We start from the raw sequence: 20,151 nt of genomic DNA, 5'->3' as shown, positions 1-20,151 counted from the left end.
ACAATGTCATCTTGAGGACCTGATCCGTCTGAAGGGATCAGCTTGGCTAGCTATTCATGGCAGTGGGTAAAATGTGTACTGTAAGTTTTTTTCCTAAAGCTTCTCATGCCCCCCTCAGAATACACTCTGTGCCCCCCCAGGGGGGCCTGCCCCCCAGTTTGAGAACCTCTGGTCTAGGAGAAACTTACCAGTACAATTATACCACTATTCTGGAATAAGACTATCCATATAAGGTGACGTCAGTATAATTATGCCGGTAAATTTCCCAGTGTACACAAGCCCTTGGTCTCTCTATGCCTCAGTTCCCCATCTTTACAGTGAGTATAACAGCTCAGATACTACAGTGATAAAGGTCATATAAGTATTTTAGATAGATAGACCTTACTGAGGTGAAGGAAAGTTTTGCCATTGACATCAACAGGGACAGAATTATATCCTAGCTGCCTGGTCTCCTGTGCTTCCCCAGCTGCTAACAGATCTCACGAGAATGGACTTTCTGGTGAACCTTCATGCCCTGTCTCTTCCTGGTGGGGTAAGAAATGCAGTGAGAATAGGCTTTTTCCTGGTACTTTGGTGCATGCGTCCTGCTGGAATCCAGGCGTGCCACATGGGAATAAAAAATAATTGCTAAAAATAGAGAGTGCCGCAGATCACTTCAGAACCAGGGCGAGATCTGAGCGAGGGCTTTTATTCCTACTGAACCAGGGAGCACATCACTACCTGAGGAGCCTGCAGCTCCACTGACTGCAGTGGCATTATGCTGATTATACCAGCTGAGCATCTGGTCCTTACACTGTTATTCCTCAGGCTGCTCCAGTTATTCTGGCAGCCCCTCATTCCAGGGCTCTCCTCCTGTTGGGAGGATCTAGAGAACCCACCTTCAGCTGGAAAAGGAAAAGCAAACAGCATCGAGCTTTTCTGATACCAGGTGACAAGAAGTCCACTGCCCCATGGCTACTCGAAGGTGTGCTCCCAGGCGGCATGCCAGAGCCATGTGATTAATTAGCGCACCTGCCAATTATGCTTAGGAGATGGCCAGGGCAGAGCTGATTTCAGGTGACAGCTCCTTTCCTGCTAGAACCAGTGCCATGCAGGTCAGTGGTTACGTCAAATTTGTTCCCAAAAAAAGGGGTGAGGAATGGGTGCTATGCATCACTGCCTCATCCGTGGGTGCTAGAGGAGACCTCGCCAAAGCCCATTGGAATAAATCTTCTCATTAGCCTTATCGCTGCAGAAAAATAATTGTGCAGAAGAATGTTGTATGTTCATGTAACAATCTAAGACCAGCTCCCCAGCCAGCCTTACAGCTGGGCTCTTGTTACGACCACCGAAGGGTCACATGTGAAAAGATCTCAGCTTCCAGAGCTCACACATCAAAATCAAAGCCAGGGATTGGTTGTGGTCTGGGCGCTGTTTAATTATCATTAACATTGCGTTATGTCACTCAAAGGTGTCATTCTCCTTTAGAATAAAGAAGTCTATGTCTGTGCCCAACAGACCACTGAGATTAGACTGATCAAGAGAAATATTTTACTTGGGCAAGTCCGTTCATCTGTCTGTAAATGGGAATATAACTCAGTGGATATCGTGAGAAAAAGTACATTAAAGCTTGTGAGGTGCTCATCTACTATGGGAATGGGGGGTCATCTAAATACATAAGGTAGACAGAATTGATTTGGCTAAATAAGAACTGAAGCAAACCTTTGCCTCAGTCTTTTACCAAATCTTAGACCATAGGCTTTCCAGAGCCATGTCTCAACTAGTATATATTGGCACACCTTCATGGAAGTCACTGTAATTACGTCCATTTACATGAGACGAATATCTGTTTTTAAAGATCTTTAAGTATTTCATACATTTTATTTTTAAAAATCCCTTAATAAAAATATTTTTGCATCTCTGAATGTTCAACTGAGATGGAAATGGGTTATCTTTTTCACTAGGAGGGTGGTGAAACACTGGAATGGGGGAGATGGTGGAATCTCCATCCTTAGAGGTTTTTTAATGTGCAGCTTGACAAAGCCCTGGCTGGAATGATTTATTTAGGGTTGGTCCTGCTTTGAGCAGGGGTTGGACTAGATGACTTCCTGGGGTCCCTTCCAACCCTAATCTCCTGTGATTCTATCTCAGAATACCATGAGAAAGACATCTCTTACAAAATTTCCAGCACCCAACTTTGAGGTATCTTTCAAAACCATACTCATCCAATGAATATTTTTGAGTGTCGTCCATTGCTAATGAAGAGACTCTTGTATTATCAGGCGCTTTATTGAAAATGTCCTTGGGCAACTTTGCACTTTACACACAGTAGACCTTCAGCTGCTTCCAAGGAGATCTTTCCCTACACATTGGATCGCATGGTGTCAGGTTTCAGCGATGTTGTGAGCTGATGCATCAGGACAGACGTGATGGAAATTAACACTAGGTGACAATACATAGAAACCGACCAGCCATCTGCGATACTCCTTTGGAAGCCCCAGCTCTGAGCATCTCCTTTACCTCCAGCGGGGTGGGGAAATATCAGAAAACAGAACATCCACATCTCATGTTTGGAGGCTGTAGTGCTTTTGTGTTAAGAATAAAATAAACTTGCATAGGAAGTGCGGTGTGAGTAGCTTATAACTGTAGCGGTTGCACTGTTATCAGACCCCTGAAGAGAAAGCGAGTATGTCTGTTCAGGCAGACTGGCTTTGCAGGGTGAATTCACAGTGCAGTCAGGGAGCTGTTCATCCTGGACGTACTCTGGTCAGGAGGGAGTGTGATGCATGTCTCCGCCCAAGAGAGTTCCCAGCCAAAGGAGCCAGAAACCTGAGAGTGGGTGCCCTTGCTGAACTATTAATGGGAAACAAAGGAGCAGTTACCCTAAACTGAGAGATGGACATTCATTATTCATAAGATGGACATTCACGGAGCACTTCCTTTCCCTCTCTTCTTTTCAAGCCCCACCTTCTCCATGGCAGTCACTCCTTGGTTTTCCGTGGTCCTGTGGGCAATAGAATGGGATCCATGGAGCACTGAGAACCACTGCTCTCCGTGCTAATGCTAATACACTACAATGTTTGTGACATGATCTAATTAGCTAGAAATAAAATTTCCTATCTCCTACTGGTTTCATTCATAGATTCTAAGGCCAGAAGGGACCATTGTGCTCATCTAGTCTGACCCCCAGTGTAACACAGGCCAGAGAATGTCCCCAAAATAATCCTAGAGCAGATCTTTTAGAAAAACATCCTATCTTGATTTAAAAGTTGTCAGCGATGGAATATCCACCATGATCCTTGGTGAATTGTTCCAATGGTAAATTATTCTCATTGTTAAAAATGTACACGTTATTTCCAATCTGGATGACGCTGGTCTGAGCAGGGGGTCTTCCTGAGTCACACATTTTGGATCTGATGCCCCAGATTTCAGGGATGTTCAGTTCAGCTCACTAGAGGCCAAGGCCATGAGCAAAGTTTGAACCTGGATCTGATCTTCCCTAAAGTTCTGGGCTGTTCAGTTCTGAGGGATTGAGTTCTGACTCATCCCTAACTCTTGTGTAAATCAGTAATGACGGGTGTGGCAAACTCCAGAGAGAGACATGTAGGCAGGCGGGTTGAATCAATATTAGCATCAGTAACGGCTAAGGTAAGTATAAACGACTGTGATGCTTAGCTCCTGAGGTCCCCTTTACTTAGCAGGTTTGATGAGTGTATTTGCTAAGCTATGATAAACACGCAACAGATGTTTGTGGGTTGCATTCTAAACCTGCTTCACTCTCATGTGGCTCTTCAGGGTCTCTTCAGTGACCAAATTACTCTTTGACTGCTAACGGCCAAGCCAGACTTTAAATGATGGATTCCAAGTGCCTGATGTATTGCAACCAACCAAGGCAATTGTCTTGACAAACTTCCCCATTGGATCCTTGACATTTGCAAATGCATCCTCTTCTGCTTTTGCTCGATGGAGGGTTGCCAGCTGCTGCTCTGATGTTGCCCCGCAGGAATAACAGCGTGTCACTTCTCCAACAGTTGCTTCCATGTGACTTTTGTGGGCTGGTTTTCTAATGCAATGTTCTAGTGAACAGAGATGGCCCCAAGCAAGAATCATTTGTCTGAACTCTCCCTTATCCTCACAAAAAACACCCCAAGCCCCAACAACTTTGTGGGCTTAGATAAAACTGGGACTTTCATCAAAAGCACTCCTGGTTTGGGGTTTGCAAAACCAAATCCTGACATGATGCATGGTTGCCAAATTAAAACCTCTCCTGGTTTTGCCCACCAAAAGAGCTTGATTTAGCGGTGCCCAGCACGTCGTGCAGTTGTTTTGCAGCCCTGGTGCACTGGTGTTAATGATTACACAAGGTGCCTGGCAATGATAGATTAGGCCCATAAAGTCTGCGTCCAATATTACCATATCAACAGAGCCTTACGTCTGCGGCTTCTGTTTTGTTTCCTATCCTCATCACCAAGCTTTTCAGTAGCAGGCAGGGTTTTGTCTGCTCTCCTCCCAGGGAGGAGAGGGATCAATCCCCCTGCTGTTGCTGAGTTAGAAAGCTGGGAAACATTCCCTAGCTCCCATCTGGTGCAGAGGAATGATCTTCTGTGTTCCAGCTGTGCAAGAGGAGAGACAGAGAAGCCGAGAGCGCAGTGAGAATGAAGCTGAGTCCACTAGCAGTGGCAATGAGGATATGCCCGTGGAGAGGATTTTAGAAGCTGAACTGGCTGTCGAACCAAAGACGGAATCGTACAGCGACGTGAATGCTGAGAACTCGGTAAGTGGCTACTTAAGATAGACCTTTTCATGCAGGTCAGTGTCAACAAAGTCATTTGCAGCTTGAGATGGCAACATTCTACCCTGTATTTACAACTGACCACAGGTAACTGTCTGATGGGGCTATATTTCCAGGAAGGAACCACTGCTGGCAGGGAGACAGGAGTCCAATCCGTGGCAGCTCCAGATCAAAGCAAAGTGATGGTTAACTAATTCTGATATCTGCAACAGAGGAATCAGAGTCACTTTCCAATGGCCGTTAGTGAGCTGCTGCGCTTCAGTAGGACTGACCAAAAATGAGAGCATCTCAATGGACGTTTTCATTAAAAATTTGAATTTTGATTTAACAAAAACCAGGATGACATTTTCCAAGGAAGTTTTGACAGAATCGTCAAGCCAGGCTTCAGCCAGCTAGTTGCAAAAAATTACTTGGAAAGAAAGTTGCAAAGCATGGGTGTGATTTTTTTTCTCATTTTTTTTTTCAACCAACTGCAGTTAGTAATGAGTAATGCCAACTTTGAAGTCTAATGTGCTGTGGTGTGCTCTGCTGGTCTGAGCACTGCTGTTTCTGGAGCACACTTGTTCTGTTAAATTGGCATTTGTGAATGGCAGGTAGAATTTGGATGAAGATGTCTAATTTTATTGCCTCATTTTTCTGAGTAGAACAGGGCTGTTGAGTTTGTTCAGCCACTGGCCGGGACTGGGACTGCCATTGGTATTGTGATGTGGATGGTATGGTAAGAACTAGACTGAGACCTCAGCGGCTTATTTCACAAAGGACATTGAACAAACAGGGAACAGTTTGTAATCGATCACTAGCATTGTCTGGATTTGAACTGGCATCCTAGAAGTGTTTGTAGTAAAGAGGCTTGGAAGGATTAGACTTTTATCAATGTGTCGATGAATGTCGATTTTGCCGCACACACACAGACTGATAACAAAAATATTTCTACTGATGATAGAAAGTTTAGATAGGCAAAGGAAGGACAATGCAGCTTGAAAACTTTAGAGTTTAATTTAAGGATATTAACTTAGTATATTTTGACGTGATATTGACAATTTGTGCTTTTAACAGTTATAAAGCTTTAATTTTTTATATCTATGTTGATAGTCATTAAATAATTATTGTCTAAACCCCCACCCCCATTGTCTGATGCCCCATAACTTCCTGCAACTATGAAAAAGTAAATCAATAAAAACTGGGGGGGAAAAGCTTATTACCCATAAGTTTGTGCAACTGGGAAAATTTAAATCGATAAAAATAATAAAAATGCTTACAAGTAAACCGATATTATCTGTTGAAATTATAAACAAAAAACAAACAAACAAAATTCTGCCATGTCTAGTAGTAAACCAGAACGTTAAATGAACAATTTGAATTGTAGCTGGCAAAGGCTGTGATCACCTTAATGGTGATTTTGAGTAATATTAACCTGGCACAATATTGTCTGCAGGGAACAAGATTATTGTCACTGATTTTACTGAGCTGAAATTCTCCATGGCACATTCTCTCTATTTATACCATTCCTTCCTTAGACAAATGACCCTGTCACCAATATATGCCATGCAGCGGACAAGCAGCTCTTCACCTTAGTTGAATGGGCCAAGCGAATCCCTCACTTCTCAGAGCTGACACTGGAAGATCAAGTGATTCTTCTGCGGGCAGGTAAAATTCTTGGGTTCCAACATTCCCAAATGTTTCTGTTTATCTGAACCTTGCATTGTTCCTTTGTTCCTTCCTTGAGCATCCTAGAGATTGTTTGCTGATTTCTTGACCCCTTGGGGTATGTTAGTATGTCACAATGTTATCCTAGGGCTGCCACCTGTTGGCTTTGTCCCAGGGAACAAAATAATTGTGGTGTGACGCTGCACCAAACACCATGGCAATGCTAAGTTCACATTACTGTGTCACAGTGGCCTCAGGTATTAGCAGTGTAGCAAGATCCATAAAAAAACAGGGGCTCTTTAATTTCACCATGAGCCAAACAGTCAGCATGGCAGAGCTTGGGAAACTGGGCCTTAGCAATAAACCACTAGTCTTGGGACTAGTGGTGCAAGCGTTGTGAGGTGCTAAAGGTGTACGCAAAGGGTCTGACCCAAAGCTCACTGGCATCTTCCCATTTACTTCTAGACGTTTTCTGTTGTTTTTTTCCTCCTGTGTTTTCTGGGCTATTGGGAAACCTGCCTCTACCCCTCCTGGCTGCCCTTTCGCCAGCCCTTGGGCCCAGAAATCATGAGTTGCATCCCCCATCACCCTAAAAGCCAGGAGTTCAGTTTAGCCAGTCCCCACTGGTTTCACCTGTGTTCTGAGTCATGCCCCTTGCGGGAGATGCCACCTGTCTTCATTTGGTGTGTGATCGTTTGAGAGTGACAGTTCATCCCTACGTGCATGCACAGGAATGCTGGCTGCTCGGCGGGACTTCGCTTACCCTCCCCTGCCCCGGCATGGGGGAGCTGCCGTTCTATTCCTCTCCTAAGCCCAGGGGTGGAGAATGCCCGTATGACGCTCCTGTCCGTCCATCCCAACTCCTCCTTGTCAGCCTCCTGGCCTCCCCCCTCACAATCTCCCTCCCTGCCCTCCCCCAGCCTCCCTTCAGCCCTTTATTAATAACATTGACTAGCGAGGGCTGGGATGTCCCAAGATGCCCTGGGGCTGAAGACACCTCTCCCCTTGCACATCGGCAGAGGGGGCGATGAAACAAAGCCTGACTTGGGACCCGCACGCAGCCCTGATTTAAAGGAACAGCGCCCTGTGTTTCAGTGGGCGCTGCGGGCATCCCACATGTGCTTGTCTCCGGCTCCTGCAGGTTGGAACGAGTTGCTCATTGCGTCGTTCTCCCATCGCTCTGTGTCTGTGCAAGACGGCATCCTGCTCGCCACAGGCTTACACGTGCACCGCAGTAGCGCGCACAGCGCTGGCGTGGGCTCCATTTTCGACAGGTATTTCCTCTATTTCTCTGCCATCAGCTGGAGTGACATCCGTTCCCCTCCAGGCAGGGTCATGCCTAAGGGAGACCTGCCACGGATTCCTGCTAACATTTCCCCTTGACACTGGGCCTTTGTCCCTAGGGGTGTCACAAGCCACATACACAGAATTGCCCCCAGCCAACCACCTCCCAGCCTCTGCTATTGAGGACTATGTCACAGTCTCTCGGTCTAGGAAGCTCGCTCTTAAAGGCACAGTCCCCAATAACTCACAGCCAAAGTGGCGAGAGAAAAAAATCTCACCTAGGGATAAAGGGATAAACCTTACCAAAAAACGCTTCCCAAAAGTGCAAGGTACTTTATTCCTGTTTTAGGTTCTCTGCTCTATGTGGATAATGATACTGACCTCCTTTGAGATCTACCAGTGAAAAGCACTAGATAAGAGCTAGAAATTTTTAATATTCACTATTAGGTCTGATCTGAAAGATATCCCTTTGTCTCTCTAATCAGCTCAAATTATCCACTAGCATAGGCTAGAGGTTGGAGCAACAGGTTGTAAGCCAGGGCTGCTGGTTCAATTCTCAGTTCTGACAAAATGGCCAAATTACTGAACCTTTTCTTCTCGTTGTATCATTTTCTTCCTATTGATAAAGTGAGGAGAGTAATACTGCCCTGCCATATCTCACATACTTCATACACTGTGATAAACAACAATATAATACTCCCTGTCATATCAGAGCATGATGGAAAGGCACTAGACCAGCGCAAAGTGTCACTGTTTTCACGTCAGAATGACTGAGCTGACCTCTTGAGATCTGAAGCATGATTTTGCAGATCTGACGCACGTGCCACAAACCATCTGGAGAATCAAAGAGATTTGAATCACTGGTTTGAGTTCTAACAAAGAACAGGTTAAACAAAAGAGTTTCACCTGAAACATGCCTTATATATATTTATAATGATGTATAATTTGCAAGCCAGCTGCACGTGGCCACTTTCACAGTTTGATAGTGCTGTCTCTGCAGATGAGGAGACAGGAGCTAATATTTTCAAAGCTGGGTGCTTCTAGTTAGGCATCTAATCCATATGGAGGCACCTAAATAAATGGTCTGACTTCCAGAGGGGCTGATCGCAAGTTGAAGGCCAGGGCAGTCGATGGGACTGACCGATGCTCAGAATTTTGGAAAATCGGGCCCCTTTTTTAAATGCCAGCCTGGGGACTTGGGAGCCTAACTTCAGGCCCCCAACTTTGAAAATGTTGGCCACAGAATTCAGAATTAGCATTAGAATGGATTGAAAATCAGGGATTTTCCAAGTCATTCGAAGGTAAATCCCATTTTGGGGTTGTTGTTTTTTTTAAAGAAATGTTTCAGTTAATTAACAGTGAAAATAAACCTGTTGTTTAAAAAGACAGAAGCAGAATTTGCCTTACAACGAAGCTTTGACCAGTTCTGTGGCATTTGTTGGGGATCTCCTCCTCTGGCTCTCCACTTGCCTCCCCTCCTCCCCTCAGCGGGCAGCCGTTGTGGTCAAGTGGATCACTGCATGCTGGGACCTGTCATCTCCATGGTTCCCCCCCCATAATAAAGAAGACAGCAGCTTCCATTCCATGCTAGATCACCATGTTCCTTAGGCTGCAATTCAGCTGCTGCTAATGCAGCCTGTGCAGCTGGGCTGTGTTTGAATGCACCAGCCTAGTGACTGTAATCTCACAAGAGCGGTCTGAATGCTTTGCCAGCACTGATCTGTGGATCCTTCCAGCCTAGATGGCCAGAGTGTTGCATTAAACGCTACATGCAGACCTTGCCATTCATACGCTCTCTGCCTGTCTGTCTGCTTGTGTCTCCGGCGTGCAGAGTTCTGACAGAGTTAGTGTCTAAAATGAAAGACATGCAGATGGATAAATCTGAGCTGGGATGCCTACGAGCCATTGTCCTGTTTAACCCAGGTAAGTCTTGGTGGTAATGTAGACTGCAAGGATCTTTCAGGTACCACCCTCAAAGGCCCTATCCAGTTATTCTGAGTGACATTCAGCAACATCCAGGGGAGATGCTTTCTGGATCTCTATGCATCCTCTTATTTATTAGAAATAATCAAACAGGTTGTCCCGGGGGTGGATTGGGGAGACGGAACCCTTTATTGCCTGGTTGTTCCACCTTGACACCGCGTGTGAGCAATGAGGGGGTTACTTTACAATTCTTTCATCCATAACAGTGTGTAAATGTATACATTTTCAGCAACTCCCCTTATGTGTTCCATTGACACCTATAAAATGAATGTTAACAACTACATAATGAATATAATTATACCCGCCCCTGTTTGTTGTTTACAGGATTACCATACAGAGGGTAGGCACATCACCTTAAAACCTATACATTTTACACTAACATTCTTTGAAGTAAAGGCATGCCAGGGGACGAAGGAAGATAATGCTTTCTTCCCACCAAAAGGCCTTGCACAGAAATAGAGATAGGTATTTTATTAACCTCATTCCCAGCACAGATGGCCAGGAAGGGAGGAAAAGAAGAAAAAGATAACAGACTCTAACTAGAATTCACACCAATTAACAGAAACAACGATTACCCTTACCTTGACCCCGTTCCCTGTAGCTTAGGCCTGACCACTTATCCAGCTTTAACTCTTTACTCTCCTACTCATCCATACTATACTGTGTCTATGAGTCTATCCCACCACAAAGTAGGCATTCACCATTACCATCTACTAGGAGGAAAGTCAGACTCTTGCAAGGGTCTAGTACTATGTCACCCTCTAGTGGCTAAAGATGGTGCATATGCTACTACTCTGATTTCTTTAGAGCATGTTCAGACAATGTTGTTATCTGGCTGCTGCAACCTACAGGAGACGTGAGCCATAATACGGCTAGGCATGATTTCCCTTTACAAAAGCCGCGTTGACTCTTCCCCAATATATTGTGTTCATCTGTGTATCTATATTTCTGTTCTTTACTATAGTTTGCCTGGTAATGAAGCTAGGCTTACTGGCCTGCAATTGCCAGGACCACCTCTGGAGCCTTTTTTAGAAATCACCATTATACTAGCTATCTGCCAGTAATCTGATACAGAGGCTGATTTAATTGATAGGTTACATATGACACTTAGTAGTTCTGCAATTTCATATTTGAGTTCCTTCAGAACTCTTGGATGAACACCATCTTTTTACTGTTTAATTTATCCATCCCCTCTAAACCTCCCTCTATTGACATCTCAATCTGGGACAGTTCCTCAGATTTGTCACTTAAAAAGAATGGTTTAGCTGTGGGAATCTTCCTCACATCGTCCGCAGTGAAGACAGATGCAAAGAACTCATTTAACTTTTCTCCAATGGCTTTGTCTTCCTTGTCTGCTCTTTTAGCACCTTGATTGTCCAGTGGCCCCACTGATTGTTTGGCGAGCTTCCTGCTTCTGATGTACTTTACAAAATTGTTGCTGTTAGGTTTTGTCTCTTTTGGTAGTTGCTCTTCAAATTTGTTTTTGGCCTGCCTAAATATACTTTTACACTTGACTTGCCAGAGTTTATGCTCCTTTCTGTTTTCCTCAATAGTTTTTGTCCTCCAATTTTTAAAAGTTTTCTTTTTGCCTCTAATTGCTTCTTTTAGTCTGCTGTTTAACCCTGGTGGATTTTTTATTTTTTGGTCTTTTTACTATTTTTTAATTATTATTACTTTTTTTATTTGGGGGTATACATTTAGTATGAGTCTCTGCTGTGGTGTTTTTAAATAGCTTCTATGCAGCTTACAGGCACTTCACTCTTGTGACTGTTCTTTTTAATTACAATTTAATTAGCTTTTTCATTTTTGTGTGGTTCCTCTTCTTGAACTTAAATGTTACTGTGATGGGATTCTTTGGTATTTTCCCCCCTACAAGGATATTAAATTTAATTGTGTTATTGCTGCTATTACCAAGCAGTTCCGCTATATTCACCTCTTGGACCAGATACTGTGTGCCACATAGGAATAAAACACGAATTGCCTCTTCCCTTGTAGGTTCCAGGACTAGCTGTTTCAAGAAGCAGTCATTAATGGTGTCTAGAAATTGTACCTCTGCATCATATCCTGAGATGGCATGTTCCCACTCAATATGAGGACAGTTGAAATCCCCCACTATTGTTGGGTTTTCTGTTTTTGTAGCCTCTCTAATCTCTCTGAGCATTTCACAATCACTGTCACCATGCAGGTCAGGTGGTCAGTCGTATATTCCTACTGCTCTGCTCTTATTCAAGCCTGGAATTTCTATCCGTAGAGATTCTATGGTACAGTTTGATTCACTTACTATATGTGACTCTCTGCTTTCTTTCACACATCGTGCCACTCCCCCACCTGCGATCTTCTCTGTCATTCCATTATATTTTGTACCCTGGTATTACCGTGTCCCATTGATTATCATCGTTCTGCCAAGTTTCTGTGATGTATATTATATCAACAACCTCATTTAGTACCAGACACTCAAGTTCACCCATCTTAGTGTTTAGATTTCTAGCATTTGTATACAAGCACTTATAAAATTTGTCAATATTTAGTTGTCTGCCTTCATGTGATGCAATTGAATGGGACTCTTTTTCATTTAACTGTTTATCTTCAGTTCCTACCTGTACTTTATCAACTTCTATCCTGTCTCCTTTACTAGAACATAGAGCATCCACTTTAATAATTCCTCCCCTAAGGGATGTGTCTGTCTGAACCACGCGCTCCTCCGCACCTGTTGGCTTTCCCCCAGCCCCTAGTTTAAAAACACTTCTATGAGCTTTTTATTTATTTTTATCTACCAACAATCTGGTGCCGTTTTGATTTAGGTGGAGCCCACCCTTCCTGTTTAGGATCCTCCTTTTGTATGCCCAAAGCTTAATTCTGTTACACTGATTCTATGTGAAATACCCTTATTCTTTTGGTACATAACAAACCACCACAGCAGTTTCTATAAGGCTTTGCATTTTGGGTATGTCGGATGATCTGTTCACTATTCGTAAGTTGTCCGAAACTAACATCTGGTCATTCATTATCCTGTTTGTAAAGTTACAAAAAATCATTCTGTGACACTGTTGCTATTGTTAAAGTACATATGTTTTAAAAGTCTCCTCTGTGTACCGCTGTCTCCCTTAGCTCCTCCAGTTCAGCCAGCCTGGTCCGTAGTCAGTCTCCGGGGGCTGGGAGCTGCTTGCACGCAATGCACACACATCCCACCTGTCCACAAGGCAGGTAATCATACATGCTGCATTTGGTGCAAGACACTGCCTAGCTCCCACTCTGCTGCTGGACTTCTGCTTGCATGCTTTGAATTCTTGTGAGGGTTTGCTTTGTTTTGAGGTGGGGTTATTGGCTTAATTTTAGGGGATGTTTATTAGGTGTATCTGCCTCTCTAAACTCCCCTGTCTTTGCTGCTCCTGTTTGCTTAGGAGTTGGCTTTTTAACCCCCTGTTCTCCCTGAGTTAGTCCCACTCTCTTGTCAAGGAATCCCTAAGGGTATGGGGATCAAAGGATGACAGGCTAGAGCCTCCTCAGGAAGCTCTCAGTCATGCCTAGCAGGCCGCTTGGCTCAGCGCGCAGCCCCCCAAACAGACCACGCTAGAAACTTCAGTCAAGCAGGCCCACGGCAAGCAAGCACACAACAAACACAAAGGGTCACAGAGTCACTCCTCCTTCACCTGGAGAATTCCCTTTCAGAACTGCCCTGTTTGCTGCTCCGGTTCGCTAGCTCCTCTGGTCGCTTAGGAGCCGGTTTTTTTAAGCCCCTGTTTCTACGTGATGTGATATTGTAAAGAACACATCCCGTGTCACGCTCCTTGTGTGTTGCTTGCCAGCTAGTTCTTTGGATTGCTGGCAGACAAAACAAGTATCTAGTCCTGAGAATCTAGAAAAACGCTGTGTCCTAAATCAGTGGTTCTCAACTGGGGTACGTATATCCCTGGGGTCACACAGAGGTCTTCCAGGGGTACATCAGCTCATCTAGATATTTGCCTAGATTTACAACAGGCTACATTAAAAAGCCCTAGCAAAGGCAGTAGGAACCAAAAGTTCATATAGACAATGATATATTTATACTGCTCTATACTACATTCTGAAACGTAAGTACAATTTTTATATTCCGGTTGGTCTATTTGATAATTATATGGTTAAAATGAGAAAGTCAGCAATTTTTTGTCATTGTGTGTTGTGAATCTTTTGTATTTTTATGTCTCATTTTGTAAGCAAGTAGTTTTTAAGGGACGTGAGGTGGGGTAAGCAAGACAAATCAGACTCTTGAAAGGGGTCCAGTAGTCTGGAAAGGTTGAGAGCCGCCGTGCTAGCTTACCAGGTACCTGGAAAGAATATGCTTAAGTCTCAGTATAGATGAATCACCGCAGTAGCCTTATGAGCTGTATCCAGCATCACTGACTCTGTATAGAAAATGAACTAATCTTTGACAAAGAGCATGCCCGGACTCTGGGTGAAACCCAGTTTGTGCCTTACCTCAGTGCATCCAAAGTGTTGCTCAGGAAGGAACCTTTCCATGATATCGCACAGAGTCTGTAGCTGTGGCAGAGGAGGCTGGATTCTATGCCAAGGTGCTGGGAATTCAGTAGGTAGCACTCTTACCATGCAATATTTCACCAGCCAAGACTGGGGTCCCATTATGCTAGGTGCTGTACATACACATGCTAAGAGACAGACCTGGAACCCACAGAGTTCAGAATCTAGAGAGACAGGAGGAGAAACAGAGAGTTGTCCAAGGTTGCAGTGCCAGGTTTGGAACCCAGGTCTCATGACTGTCAGTTCAGCGCTTGCTCCATTAGACCACCATCCTGCCCCCAGTATGGGGGCTGCTGTACTGTGCTGCTGGAATTGCTGCCCTCTGTTCCCTCAGCCATCTCAGAAGTCTGTGACAGGTGGCACAGAACCAACTATCACTGCCGTATGCTACCCACGGAGTCCAGTTTCGTCCACTTCCAGGCTGTTTTGTGCTATTGGAGCAGCACAGGACGGCCTGTAGTAGCCTCATCATTTTGGAAATTACAGCCATGCTCTATAGCACTTCACGTGCCGGAGCAACTGCTGTTTTGTATGGAAAAGAATGGTAGGATCAGCCCCCAAACCAAAAACACGTTAAGATCATTTCACTATAGTGGGGAATAGATAATATCTGCCTAGCTGCGTATGAGTGTATGTGCGTACAAATATATATAGATATAAAATATGCTAAAATCCACCTAAAAGGAACATTATTTAGGTTGCAAAAGGCAAGCACTTGAAAGTTCAGAAATGCCAGATTTACGATTTTTCACACACAGGCTTGATTCTGTCCCCTCGGGCAGTGGAATGAGGCAGCATGTGATCGTATAATTAAAGATCGTATTATAATGCACACTCAGAGACTGTCTCTCACTAGGTGTATGTACAGCACCTAGCACGCTGGGACCCTGCTCTCAGGTGAAGCCTTTAGGTGCCATTGTATAATATGACAAATAGTATTAATGAACAGTTCCAGAAGGGTAGCCGTGTTAGTCTGTATACAGCAAAAACAACGAGAGTTCTGTGGCACTTTAAAGACTAACAAATTTAATTTTTGTAGGCATAAGCTTTCATGAGAATCAACTCACTTCGTCAGATGCAGAGGTAGAATGATACAGTAAATAGAAAACATAGATATACAAGTGCATAGAGAACAATGGGGGAGGTGGATGAAAGCTGGGTACTTGAGGGCTAATGACAGTCATTGAGTAGGAGGTGAGAATGGGTGAGCAAAGCAATTACCTCTTGTAATGAGAGAGCCATTCCAAATCTCTGTTTAAACCCAGTTTGAATGTGTCAAGTTTGCAGATCATTTCTAACTCAGAAGTTTCTCTTTGAAGTCTGTTGCAGGGATAGGTTCCTGGGTTGGACTTTTTGTAGGGTGTATGGTTGCTGGTGAGTATTTGCCTGCAACAAACCCCGTTGTCAGCTCTGCCCACACATCGACTCTAGTGACAACATCACTGGTCCTAACCACATCAATCACACAATAAGGGACTCATTCACCTGCACATCTACTAATGTTATATATGCCATCATGTGCCAGCAATGCCCCTCTGCAATGTACATTGGCCAAACTGGACTATCACTACGCAAAAGGATAAATGGACACAAATCAGACATAAAAAATAATAACATCCATAAACCAGTGGGAGAACACTTTAATCTCCCCAGGGCACACTGTCACTGACCTAAAAGTCACTGTACTTCTCCAAAAAAACTCCAAAAACAGACTTGAAAGAGAAACTGCTGAGTTAGAAATGATCTGCAAACTTGACACATTCAAACCGGGTTTAAACAGAGATTTGGAATGGCTCTCTCATTTCAAGAGGTAATTGCTTTGCTCACCCATTCTCACCTCCTACTCAATGACTGTCATTAGCCCTCAAGTACCCAGCTTTCATCCACCTCCCCCATTGTTCTCTATGTACTTGTATATCTATGTTTCCTATTTACTGTATCATTCTACCTCTGCATCTGATGAAGTGAGCTGAGTCTCATGAAAGCTTATGCCTACAAAAATTAAATTTGTTAGTATTAATGAAGAAAGTCTGCCGGAGGGGAAAGACAGCTGCCAGCTCACAGGCGTTACCTCCAGCTCTTTTTGAGGGATTGATCATCTTGTTCAGTTGTAAACCAAATGAAGCATGAAATGTCAACTCTGCAGTGATTGCCTTCCTGCTCTGGGTTTCTCCCTGGTCCAGATGCCAAGGGCTTGTCCAGTCCCTTCGAGGTGGAGTCTCTACGAGAAAAGGTCTATGCCACGCTGGAAGCATATACAAAGCAGAAGTACCCTGAACAACCTGGAAGGTAAATATTGAGTAGCAGAGTGCCCACATCATCAGCCCCTGGCTTCTGGCCCAGTCGTGGCTTGATCTCAGCCTTGGCTCCGACCACGGCTCCAAGCGCAGCTCCAGCCCCAACAGTGGCCCTGGCCCTGGCTCCGGGGGAGATGGGGAGGCGTAAACAGGAGTAAGGGGGGCATGGCATGAAAATTTTGGGGACCACTGGGGTATGGGTTAGTGAGATTATTAGCACCAGTCCCAGCCACAAAGCAATTCTTCGTTCCTCCTCTACTAGGAGCGCAGGGTTCTGCAGAGAGCTGGTTAGAAAATGTTCTTTTTCCCTGCTGGAAATTTGGATGAGCACTAAACATAGTTTTGTTTCGCCGACACATTCAGCAGAAAAAAAATGGCCTTTTTGTGTCCCCAAATTTGCAGCACGGAACGGGAGAATTTGGGGCTGAAAAACGAAAAGAAGCAAATTCTGGCTTTGGCTGAAATGTGTTGGTTCTCTGATGAAAAATCAAACCTTGTCATGGAAAGAAAACAATTGTGTAACCTGCTGGATCCCATCTTTAGTTCTCACCAGCAGCATCCTCTTGCCTTTGGCTCTTTGCCCTCGTGTAAATCATTCCAGGAGCCACTGCAGTTCGTTCTGGGTTGTACAACGCTACCCTCTGCTGACTGATGTCTAGAAATGCTGGCACACGGAACAGATCATATTGCCATTTAAGCTGCTTAAGAAGCAAGGTGCCGGCAGCATTGCATAAAGATTTGTGTGCTACAGACAGGAAGTGGGAGATTGGATAAAGGTCAGTCAGTTGTAAATGTGGCCATGTTTGGTCCATAATATAAACGAAGCAGGTGTGCAGAGAAGATTGATAATAGGCTTTGGAGGTTTTTTAGGGGCCATCCAATTTTAAGCAGAGCCCAACAATGATTTTAGTGGCATGTTGTATCTCTAGATCACTAGGTCAAGCCCTGCCTGGGGGAGAGGCCAAACTATTTTTTTCCTGGAGGTTTGAAAATGTGGGATAAAAATTCCCCCCACTTTCTGTTCTCCAAAGTACATGCTGGTTTTCACTAGGCTGGAACGAAGATCCACCTTCAATTGTCCCCACATATCCTGCTCAGTTGCTGTAAGTTGCTCAAAGTGTTCCAGATAAAGAGAAGTGTTTGTATTGCTTTTAACACAGATGAGTTGGGTCCTTGAAATTCTGATCAGATTAAACAGAGGAGCAAACGAACCAGCACCTGAATTAAGTGACATGCTCTCTCTGCCACTGTGAGATGAAATTACAAGAAGGAAAATGTAGGGTGAGCATCAAAGGCAGCATCCCGATAGTGAGATGCATTTGGCTGTGGAATCATTTCCTAAGGAAAGATGTGGGATCCCTGTCTAATTAAAACTAGGCTGGACCAAACAGTAGAACATGTAGTGAAATATTTTTGGTAAATAGTAGGTTGCATTTTTCAGGGCACTGAAACTATTTGTGAATTCAGATCAAATTCGGTGAATGATTTTAGTTGAAAAAAAAAGGAAGGAAAATCAAAACATTTTGTTTTGACTTTTTGGTTCAAAACAGTGTTTCATTTTGAAATTTCGCTATTTGGAGGGGAAAAAAGGTGAAAAGCACCCAAAACAAAAAAACCCAAGACCAACAAAAAAAAAAAATCATCTCAGATCAAATACAATGTATTGTTTGGGTAGAAATGGATTCTTTTTGTTAGTTTGTTTTTTGATTTTTCCCCCCATTTTGGAGAAAAAAATTGAAAAAAAAATCAGTTTCAGTTTGAACCCTACTGAATTTTCCCCCCAGATTTTCCAGTTCAGCCCCTCAAATGGAAAAAAATCAATTATTTGCTCAGTTCTGTGTAGTGGTGTGGGAAATAATCCTGGATTGACAGGGATACAATGATATTACTATAAAGGTGCTTGTAGAAGAGGCAGTGTGATGAAAATGGATAGTGCATGGGGCTGGGAATCAGGAGACCTGGATTCTGTTCTTAGCTCTGCTACTGACTGTGTGTGAAACACTTCACCTCTTTGTTCCCTCTCCTTCCCATATCTTGTCTATTTAGCCTGTAAACTCTTCAAGGCAGACTCTGCCTTTTACTGTGGGTTTGTACAGCCCCTAGCACAATGGGACCCTCATCTTGGTTAGGCACTACAGGAATAATAATGACAGTAGTCCTTCCCCATCTCTCACTTCTGCGATACTATGGCGTGTTCCTCCAGATTTGCCAAACTTCTCCTCCGGCTGCCGGCACTGAGATCCATCGGCCTGAAGTGTCTCGAGCACCTCTTCTTCTTCAAGCTGATCGGGGACACACCCATCGACACCTTTCTGATGGAGATGCTGGAAACCCCGCTCCAGATTACCTGATGGGAGTGATCGCTGGGAGGGAGATGGTAGAGGACAGCTTAGGATATCCTGGACCCCTGTCAGTTCCTGCACAGCTCCTGGCCACTGCCCCATACCACAATTGCTTGTAACAAAGAGAGAGGCTTTATAAATCCTCCAGTCTTTTTAGGTGGAAATTTTTGTACGGACACAAATTGACTTGTCAAACCCTCTCCTTGCTGCCTGTGGAATCTCTGCAGTTTATTGGAACGCTAACAAGCCCCTTTCCCCCTGTACATGTAATCGGTTTAAATTATTTTTTCACTCACAATAAAACAACAACAAAAATAAAATAATATATAAGGTATCGGCACAGATCAGAGCCCGGGGTGTGCTGTTCTGTCACACTGTGATGCATTTGGCGTAGCATTTGCGAGAAGGAAGGGGCTGGATAAACCAGGGCATTAGACATGATCAGCTCTGGACAAGCACTTCAGATCCAAAGCAGCACGTAGGGAAACAATTACTGGTGCGGTCCAGTGGATCGATAGCAGCACCAGGGGGTTCTGCTCTTGGCTGGGGCCTCTAGGCATTGCTGCAACCACAGCTTTTCTGTGGTCCATGTGAAATAGCTGGTGAGTCCCAGTTTAGATCCTAGCAGACAGGGTGTCCCCTCCCCACCACAAAAGCACCAGCTCCATGGGTCAGCTCAGAAGCCATGCCGAGGATTTTACTGTGGCAGCACCTAGAGACCCTGATGGAGACTGAGGACCAGACAAGGGTTGCACAATCAAAACAGACAAGGCCGGGGGGGGGGAGAAGATCCCATTTTTACAGATGAGGAACTGGGACCCAGAGAGAACACAGCGTTTGTGGCCGAACCAGGAATTGAACTCAGCCCTTTTGAGCAGCACTCTGCAGGACTGGTCTCCCTCTCTTCCCTGGTTCAGGCCACAGAGACTGAGCTCCCCTCTCAGCTGCAGAAATGGCTCATTGTGTCGAGCGGGTGCAGGCTGCTCGTGGGCTGGTGGGGAAGGAGCACTCACAGCTGATACCCAGCGCTGCCTCCTAGCCTAGCCGGGATCCACTGTGGCATCCCCCTGTGCGGTTCCTGAGCCCACAACTCAGCTTGGCTGGGCCGAAAGTGCATGAGAGACCGGCAAGGACGACAGCACGTGACCCTACTCAATCTGCTGCTGGAGCGAAACCCCCCACAGCTGCGGCTTCTCTTCCCCAGGCAGCCCTGCCCCATCCCAGGAGCCGTTCATCAACATGTGCAAAGCTTGAGCCTTTCTGCCATCTGCCGCAAAACGCCAGGGCCTGGCCCACACCCAGCTGGGTCCAG

At 44.7% G+C, this 20,151-nt stretch overlaps 1 protein-coding gene across 2 annotated transcripts in view; it reads left to right on the top strand.

The window, feature by feature from the left end:
• The window catches only part of RXRG (retinoid X receptor gamma), a 98,281-nt gene extending 78,725 nt beyond the window's left edge, over positions 1-19,556 (top strand). The window contains exons 5-12 of one of the 2 annotated variants that reach the window (XR_010917057.1): positions 4,593-4,753; positions 6,289-6,418; positions 7,560-7,692; positions 9,534-9,625; positions 12,794-12,889; positions 16,384-16,489; positions 16,900-17,273; positions 18,701-18,838. Coding sequence is in view for 1 of the 2 variants with exons in the window: in XM_067532495.1 (XP_067388596.1) it covers positions 4,593-4,753; positions 6,289-6,418; positions 7,560-7,692; positions 9,534-9,625; positions 12,794-12,889; positions 16,384-16,489; positions 18,701-18,848 (866 nt within the window). In the remaining variant the exon portion in view is untranslated. Of the gene's footprint in view, positions 1-4,592; positions 4,754-6,288; positions 6,419-7,559; positions 7,693-9,533; positions 9,626-12,793; positions 12,890-16,383; positions 16,490-16,899; positions 17,274-18,700 lie in introns of both variants that reach the window. The other variant, XM_067532495.1, reaches the window with a different exon arrangement.
• The last annotated feature ends 595 nt before the right edge of the window (positions 19,557-20,151 follow it).

The sequence above is a fragment of the Emydura macquarii genome, unplaced genomic scaffold (assembly GCF_026122565.2).
Source record: "Emydura macquarii macquarii isolate MOO-44397 ecotype Brisbane River unplaced genomic scaffold, CSIRO-AGI_Emac_v2 contig_3287, whole genome shotgun sequence".
Lineage (NCBI taxonomy): Eukaryota > Metazoa > Chordata > Testudines > Chelidae > Emydura > Emydura macquarii.
Note: the sequence above shows the minus strand (reverse complement) of the source record. Positions and strands in the feature narration are given on the sequence as shown.